This window comes from Strix uralensis, chromosome 8, assembly GCF_047716275.1.
Source record: "Strix uralensis isolate ZFMK-TIS-50842 chromosome 8, bStrUra1, whole genome shotgun sequence".
Taxonomy (NCBI): domain Eukaryota; kingdom Metazoa; phylum Chordata; class Aves; order Strigiformes; family Strigidae; genus Strix; species Strix uralensis.
This window is the reverse complement of record NC_133979.1, coordinates 17,013,022-17,022,047: the sequence shown is the minus strand read 5'-3', so window position 1 is coordinate 17,022,047 and position 9,026 is coordinate 17,013,022. Positions and strand designations below refer to the sequence as shown.

The 9,026-nt window shown below is 48.1% G+C and overlaps 1 protein-coding gene across 1 annotated transcript in view; it reads left to right on the top strand.

The window, feature by feature from the left end:
• The first annotated feature begins 6,369 nt into the window (after positions 1–6,369).
• COL24A1 (collagen type XXIV alpha 1 chain) overlaps positions 6,370–9,026 on the top strand; it is a 149,113-nt gene continuing 146,456 nt past the window's right edge. The window contains exon 1 of the mRNA XM_074877236.1: positions 6,370–6,923. Coding sequence (XP_074733337.1) covers positions 6,370–6,923 — 554 coding nt within the window. The remainder of the gene's footprint in view (positions 6,924–9,026) is intronic.

Sequence of the window (9,026 nt, the reverse complement as noted above, 5' to 3'; positions counted from 1 at the left end):
GCAGGGAAAAGGAGTTCTTGTGGCTGCCTCTAACAACTGCATTTTGCATCATTTTGAAGGTCATAAACTGGAGTCTCATGGAATTTTCTGCTTCTGTAATTGGGGAGAAAATTCTAGTAAGATTTTTAACGTGAGAACAAGTTGTCTTACCCCAAGGCAGAGATTTAACATGGTGTTAGCCTCTGAGCATCAGTAGCTTACCTCTCATCAGGTGAGAAAGTGGAGGACTGAGGCTTCTGCAAACTCCCCTTGCTCTTGCCAGAAGCAAATTTTGCAGAAGCTAGCCAAAACTGTATTTTAGTTACTGCAGAAGGAATATCTGGCAACACATTTTTTTGGCTGCAGGGCAGCACTGTGAAAACCCACAGCCCCATGGCTGGAAGCAGAGATGGTCAAGAAAGACTTTTCTCGGACTAATGAACTGCGGAATGAAGCATCTCCCACAGTTGCTGAAAAAGAAAGGGAACGTCTTTAAAAAGGACTGGCCTGATGCAGAGCTCTCTGTGGCTCGGGAGTGAAATACTTCTCAGATGACTGCACTGGTTCTTCCAGATGTGTGAGCAATTTTTAGTGCTGATGAGGTTTTGCTAGCGGCTTGAGAGTACCATATGAGTGTGGACAGTTTCACTCCAAATGGGCTCCATTTTTATTCTTTCACAGAGAGTGGTTTTCAGGAAATACCTGTAGATTTTATCTTGCAGAAAGATGTCCTATAAGATGCCTGGGTTTTTTTGACCCATCCTTCCAATGCAGAAGGGCACTACAGAGCACTACTGAGGAGGTTAAGTAAGTGTCCTTGGGTGCTACAAGCTACTGGTTTTTCACATAGGACAATCACAGCTTTTTATTTTTTGCAAAAAAATAGGCTTTTGCTTTCTGTTACTGATGGAGACAGGGCAAGTTTTATACGATGACAGAGAACCAAGATGCTTGGGGAGGACTCCTTGCCATGGGCAGGAGGCTTTCAGGAGACCTGCTGGGGAAGTCCTCGTGCAGGGCACCCCACCATGGTTGCTGAATGCCTATGGCAGAAGGCCACAGCCACCACTCTGGTGGGGAGACACTTGTTAGCACATCTGCTGAGGCCTGTCTTGCTCTCTGTGTCTCTCTCAGCACACGTTGGTAGAGGTGGTAATTTGGCTGTGGGAATACAGACTCTTGGTCATATTTATGGACTTCACCTACAAGGGCTTTTCAGTTCAATGAGTATCCCAGAAAATACCTCATGTCAAATGCATCTTCCTGCCTGTAGGAGTGGGAGTCTCCACTTCCTGCCTGGATGGCAAAACACTCCATCAATGATGGGATAAAGATTAACTAAAAATGAAAGTCATTGGGTTTTCTCTAACTCCTCCTCTGGTTTTCTCTTTCACCATTTGTTCTTAGGCTCCAGAGCCCCTTTTTAGCTGGAAATTTACTGTGCTTCTCTCTTGGCAGTTTTGCCTATTTGGTAATTGGAGTCTTCTCGTTTGGTGAGCTGTTCCCATGGTTCCCACGTTGCACTCGTTCTTGCTCTCGTATTTTCCATTCCCTTATTACTTTCCTAATAACTGCTTCTCAGGCTTCTCTCTTCCTTTAATATTTTCTTGTGTGTTTGGCTAGGCTTATCCACATTCTTAGTATGGCATAAGATGTGCCATCACTGGAACAAGACGTCAGAGCTTTACAGCTGCTGGGTGTGGGGTTGCTCCTCCAGAAGGCTTTGCTTCAGTCGCCCGCTTCAGCTCTCTCCACGAGAATTTTTACTGTGCTTTATGGTGGGTGTCTGCTATAGCAGTGACTTTCTAAAATGGATGATACCTGGTCTTGTAAACAATTGCAAGTATCTTGGCTTCAGTGAAACACCTTTCTCAGTTGGAGCCACCAGAGCCTTGTGGTCTGGAGTCTCTACTCTGTCTTGTGGTTCACTGAGGCTCTCTTCTGTTTCTTGCTTCTAGCTGGATATATTCCCTTGTTTGCTTTAACTAAGCATCTTAAAGAATCTCACTAGTCTTTATGGTCATTTGTGGCTTGGCATTTTTGTCTGTCTTGACTCTATGGTTGCATTTTATTGCTCTGTGTGCCAGGACCTCTGAAGTTTGGTCCCCTGAACCCACAGCATCTCTCCTTTCCTCCCTCAGCCCCTTTCCCTCACAGGTTCTTATGTGTTGGTCTTGTAAGACAGAAAAATCCTCTCCACTCTGAATCCTTCAGCGTGTAACTTTATGTTAATTGTCTCTTTAGTTTGCTAGTAGAAAAATAGAAGCAATAGAATTAATCAAAAAAGCCATCAACTGTGCTCTTCAAAGGCATTTCCAGATTTTTTACATATTCAAAACTGGAGAACATTGCTTGTCACTAATTCCTTCTATCAGAAGGTAATAGCCATAACTAGAGAGAGAAGGCAGATGCTGGTCATTACAATTTCTTTCACTTTCTACAAAGAATAGACACATCTAATTGTTTTAGACCTGAAGTCCCTCTTTCTTCAATTTTAGCCAGCTGTTGTCAAAGACATGCTGTAATCCTTTCCATTTCTTGTATTTCTTGATCATATTTGATAGTTTGCTAACTTTCTTTAACCGGAGCAATGTGTTAAACTTTTTTTTGGCTGCCACAGAGAGAATTCTAAATAAATATTTTGCTGAACTAGGTTCCAGCAGTTTTGGTACATAGCCTAACACCATATATTGTGGTGTGCAGGGAAAATCAGTTCTCCAAAGGGAACTCAATAGCAGCATGGATCTTCTGCCAAAAATTCCTAATTCTGGGACTGTACCAGGAAACTTGTGTGGGTCCCATTCTGCTCCTACTCAAGTCAAAGGTAAAGCTCCTACTGACTGCAGTGGGATAAGGCTCAGGCTCTAACACTCAGTCCTCACATTCCTGTTTCACAGATTTTCTTTAAAATTATTATTAATTTTTTAACTTATTTTTAGGCTCTGGAAATATACTAACCATTGCTCTGTCCTGTACATTTTCTGGAAGGAAAATCACAGAGAGGAACCATTTTCCTCGCCTCTTACACTGTTCAAGAGCAGCTCCTGTTCTGTGCCCCAACGCGTGGCTGGAACTCAGCAGCTGTAATCTGGAGTGACAGATGAGCAAGTCAGATCATGAAAGGAGGAAAACAACTGCTGGAAAAGGAGAAAAGAGACAGAAGAAGAGCTTGCAATTATGTCAGAAAGGCAAGAAGTGGTATCTCGAAAGAACTAATTTTGTATTTCAGTAATCCCTGGGTTTACTTGGGGAGATAAGAGAAATCAGGGGTAGGCTGTGGTCAAGCAGGAGACAGTAGACATGGAAAAATGGGATATTGGGACATTTACCATAGGAAATGAAACTCCAGCATCACTGTGTTGCAATCAGTGCTAACACATTTGGAGCTTGACCAGGTCTTTTGGTGTATGTAAGTATACAGATGGCTATATATAGCTCTGGAAATAAACACATGTAATCTGATAGCTTTAAACATAGGAAGTTCTGCTTATTAGGCTGTAAGAGCACTTGCAAGAAGCAAGTGTAAGAATAAAACTGATACTGATTTTTGCCATGAAGCTTAGAAGAGATTTGGAGCTGATTGAAAACACAAGGCAATGGGCAACAAGTTGGGGACTGCTGGACTCTTTCCAACAGTGCCACACACTCACTGTCTGACATGGGGGAAGTCATTTAATTTCCTTGTGTTTTTTCAATTGCTTTCTTCATCTGCATTAGATGGTGCTCATTTCTTCTGTTAAGAGCTTCAGCAGCTCTGAAGGGTGTTAATATCAAAGGAAAGCACCTAAGCGGCAGAGTAAGTGCAAGAGCTGCCAGGCAAAGAGACACAGGGGAGGGAAAAAGGAGTTTCCCTCACATGTTCCCAACCCCTTTGTGGACACATGGCTCAGACGTATGAGCTGTGTGTGGTGAGGAAATGGAAGGGCACAGGTAATCCTTCCCCTGGCCCATGCCTCCCCGACGGCCTGACCGGCCCCTGGGCTCCTTACACAAGAATAGCCAAGGACCCTGCCCAAATAGTCAAAAGGCAGGGTTCAAACCACAGCGGGGGCTGTAACAAGGACCTAAAGAGCAAAGTCACAAATGGCAGTGAAGTGTCCTACTTTGTGACCTTAATTTTGTAATTTTAAATACAGAAAACTGAACAACCAATGCTATTTTTTTAAACTTTACACTGGTTTAAGCCACTGCATAATCAGGGTCAGCAAAGCTTTATTTACACTGTGTATGTGCAGCTGGCAAGAATCTCAAGTTGTACCTTCTTCAGTGCAAACACTGTTGGAAAGGGACATCTCGACAATGTCCCCAGCCTATCTCACCCTGTGCTGCAGGTTGGCTCCTGTACTTATCAATGTGCACAGAAACGAGGGCAGGATTTACCCAGGGTCACTCTCGGGGCAGAATTCTCTCCATAATAGCCCTAATGCAGATGCCAAAAGGTTAATAAATCAACTCTATGCCTACTGCATATTTAAGGGATTGATAGATTTCATGGAATGGCACCAAACTGTTCTAAACCCAATCTGTAATGTACACATTTTAGTTCATCTTAATGCTAATAAAAACTAAATTAAATATAACACTGCAGTAGTTGGAAGTCATTCAAGCGTGGTGGTTTAAAACAGAAATGTCAACAAAGTCTTTACTGTAGCAGTGTCCAATACCTCCCTGGGCAGGCACCATGTTCTCTTCTGTGACGAAATAAATTTTCATGTTCTGCTGTCACTTTGTTAATGCAGGGTACATAGACAGAAAGACAAAATGTTGTCAGCTTTTACCTTCGGCTTTCAAAAAGTGAGGAAATCCCCTGGTAGCCAGTGAGACTATATAGATTCTGGATGATTCAAGGCATTGAAAATTAATTTGAGTGTGAAATTAAACACCAAAACACTCAGGTGTGTTGCCTGAGAATAATTTTTTCCCCTGTAACTTTGGCTTCTGTTATCCCCAAGAAAAGACACTGTTCTAGGTTGGCCCTTGGTTGCCTCACAATTCTCCCCACTCCCCCAATTTTTCTGCCTGTTCCTTGCTACCTTGAATCACCCAGAAAAGGCCTTTTCAGCTGAGTGGAGCATCCTCAGTGATACAATACAAACTCCTTGTCTTGTATAACCTTACTTTGTGCCTTGTCATTTCTCTCATTTTCTGCTGTTAGGTAATATGTTTGGTTTTATTTCATGTCACATTTTTCCATCTTACCTACAACCTGGAGGTCTTTGCTGCAAGCCTAATGTGAAATCTTTGTTCTTGTAACACCCAGCAAGAGCCAAATACCACAATCCTAACTCACATCAAATTTCTGCTTAGGTCAAAGTAAGTTTTGCCTAAGTAAGGCTGCAGGATTTGACCATGGGTTTGCTGTACAGTGTATATTGCAACGTCTTGTATTGTTTAACCCTACTTTATTTGTTTTGAGAGACAGTTTGCATGAAGATGTCATGGCATAAAGTTACAATAGACTGTGCTACTGGGACAAGGTAAGAAAACTGGAAATGACAGCTGAAAAGACCTTTGTCTCTTTAGGAAGAAGACAGTGAGGGGTGTTGTATTTCTTTTGGCATTGTAATGCTACCAAATTACATCTGGTCTTCAAACATTTTCCAGAGGGAGGATTGCTGGACCCCACTCCAATGATACTCGAGATGCAAAGCCTCCAGCACGCTCAGCTTTTTCTCTTTATACCATTTCACCATCTCCCTTCCCCCCTTCCTCTGTCCCCACATTTTAATGTAATTTGCAGCTTCCTGCCGAGCCCTCCCAGCCGGCGCCCAGCGGGAACCGCGGGCTCTCCGCGCCCTTCGGATGCACTAAGCGGCATCACCTGCCTCCCTGCCCCCGCCTGCCCCGTCGCTGCCAGCCCGACCGGCCGCACCTGGGGCCGCCGCACCGCGCTCCTCCCGGGCCACGCTGGGGACGGGGTCGGGGCGGACGGGGCTCGGCTCGGCTCTGCGCGCCGCGGAGCCGCGCTCGGGGCAGCCGCGCCCGGGGGGAGCTGCGCGGGGCAGCGCGCACCATGCGCGGCCGGGGGCCGGCCCGCCCCGGGGGCCGCGTTTGCTGATGTAATCGCCAGGCAGCCAGCGCTGAAATTTAACACCGAGGCAGGCGGGGAGGACCGCCGGTGCCGGGGCAGGCGGCTGCAGCGCCGCTCCGCCGCCGGACTCCGCGGGCAGCCGCGGGGCTCCCCCGCCACCCAGCCCCCGGCGCCCCCCCGCCCGGCCCCCCCGTCACCCCCCCCGGCCGCGCCCGCCCCCGCGGGCCGTACGCGGGCCGCCCTCGGGCTTGCACGGAGCTCGGCGGAGACCTCGGGGCCGGCGGGGTTTCATGGACAGGACCTGACCCTGCGGCGGCGCTCGGCTCCGGCTTTCCCTCGGACCTCCGCTGCCCGGGCAAATGCATACAAATGCATTTGGGAGCCGAGAGGACAAGGCGAGGACGCATCTCTTCCGCGGCACAAACGTAAGCGGGAGCCGGGGAGGCGTGACGGCGGGCCCCGCTCCCCCGGCCAGCGGCGACGGGGCGCACCGCACCGCCACCCGCCGCGGGGCCGGCGGCGGGGCCGGCAGGGAGGGGATGGCGGCTGCGGCGCGGCTCCTCTCCCGGGGGCAGCGGGCGGCGACCCCGGTGGGCTGTCGTTGTCGTCCCGTCCCCCCTTCCTCTCCCCCCGACCCCTGCTCTCCGAGCTCCAGCCGTAGCCCCGCGAGGTCCCGGGTGCCCCCGGAGGACCGGCGGGGGCTGCGGGGCGCCGACCCCCCGGAGGGAGCCCGCCTGTGCCGGTGGCAGTGCATCTCTCCTCTCCGCGCTCTCCCTTGTCCCTCCTCTCTCTCTTGCTCTCCTGGACGTTCCCGGTCCTGTCCAGCACCCTCGCGTCATCCTTCCCCCGTCCGAGCCCGCGCCCCGGCAGGCAGCCTGGCTCTGGGGAGCCCGGCCCGGGGAGGGTTACGCGGGTGTGTGGCCCCCCGGGAGTGAGGGCAGCCGGACCTGAGAGCCAGCTCACCCCAGCTCCCCGAGAGGGAATAGGGATCCTGCGGGGGAGCGTGCCTCTGCACCCACGGGTACCCCGGCTGCTCGTCCCCCCCTTTGGTACCTCGTTATGAAAACACAGCAAACAAACAAAACCTGCAAAAGTCACGCTTAAGAGCTGAGGCTACCCTCTTAATAACAGAGATGACTAGAGGAGGTGCCCAGTATTTACATGCTTCTGCAGCGGGCTGAGGTACTTCTAATGCATCATCATCTGTGATGCAAAGGTAGAGCTCCTCTCTCCTCTATAGTTCGTCTAAAAGCAGCCTAGGCAAGACGGTTGTGAACTTTTGACGGTTGTAATGATATTATAGAGGTTACCAGTATGCATCTCCTTTTGTAAAGTGGTTATTTTATTCTGGCTGTGACTTAAATTTGCTGAGAGCTCCGAGCGGGACAGAGAGAATTTGTCTTGTGTTGAAGTGAGGATTATACTGCTGAAGTGTGTCTGGTGTGTAATCCGGGTGTGCTAGAATGCTTGTGGGTAGTTACGTGGCTGCCTGAAGGTGGCCTTCCCAGGAGGTCCGTGTGTTTAGTGTCTGTGTCTGGGGGACTTCTTTAGGGATTGTCCGAGTGCAATTTAAAAAAGGGGTTATTTGATATCTGTAAAGGGATATTGCTGATGGCAAAACAGAAATTGAATTACAGTAGAGTAGTACAGTAGCAGAGATACAGTTTATCTGAGTTCAAAATCAGAGGTAACTTCAGAAGATATATCTCTATGCATCTTCTTGTTTACCTAATTTACTTGACTAGAGAGAAAGGAACCTGGTTGCTTGCCTCTGTTAAGAAACCAGAATTCTTCACAAAAGGAGCAAGTTTCCTTAGCATTATCAAACCAGTCAATCCTTTGCAACCTAGACCACCTTTTTGTGGAAATGCCATTAGGTCAGACCTGCTACCTGTATAGGGGTGTCTCTGCAGGTTAAATAAATAAAACACCTACAGCTGCATGGCTTCTAAATCTCTCACCAAGTTTGTTGATGGAGTATTTAATTTAAAAACACAAACAGCCTTGTGTTACCCTTGTCTCCTGAGTGCTGAGTTGTAGAACATTTGAAGAGCAAACTACAAAATGTACAGAGACAAACCCTGAAAGAAGAGAGTATTTCACAGGAGTGGGAATTTGAGCTGTATGCTTTTGCCTTAATACAGAGGAAAAGTGTAAGAAATCAGGGATGTACTCATAAAAAGTTTCTAAAATCGCATCTTTAATTACTTTTTCCTCTTTTAGAGATAGTAACAGAGTTGACTGTTCATCTGGATGTGGTACTTTCTCATCTTTAGCCAAGTGCTGTCCAGAGTCAGTGGACCACCAGGCAGGGAGTTTCCTTTCTCCAAACCGCAACACTGTTGTAGGACTCCTCTGAGGCCGCTGCTCCTTAGAAGGAAAGAGCAATACACCTTTTGATCCTCTACATCTCGCCTTATCTTGTGTCTCTCCTTTCTCCCCTTCTTTCAAATTGTGAACTTGTGACACAAGATTCAGGAGCTTTCCCCTCTCTGGTTAGGTCCACAGTGGCATCTGTGCCCAAAGGCCATGGGACTGTCACCCGCCTGGAAGAGGCTTTGGAGGCTGTGTCCCCTCAAACTATGTTAATAGTAGGTCTCTTAAAACTTGGGAAGCAGCACTGCACCTGCTGGCTAATCTCATTATATCAGCAAAGGAAGGTATCTTTCTTTTCAGATCTTGAAAGATTAGGTTTTTAACAGCTTGGGATCTTAGAGATGCCCAGGGCATCTCTGTCCACAAGGTGCTATTACCTTTCCCAAAGCCCTTCTCAGGCTTGATGGACACAAACTGGGCCCTTCTCAGCAGTCCTCAGAGGAGATCCAATGAAGCAATGCATGTGGGGCAGGTGCTGGTATTTAAACCATCACCATTCTCCTCCCTGGCAGTGTTCAAGGCCAGGTTGGATGAGGCTTTGAGCCACCTGGTCTAGTGGAAGGTGTCCCTGCCCATGGCAGAGGGGTTGGAACTGGGTGATCTTTAAGGTCCCTTCCAACCCAAACCATTCTGTGATCAC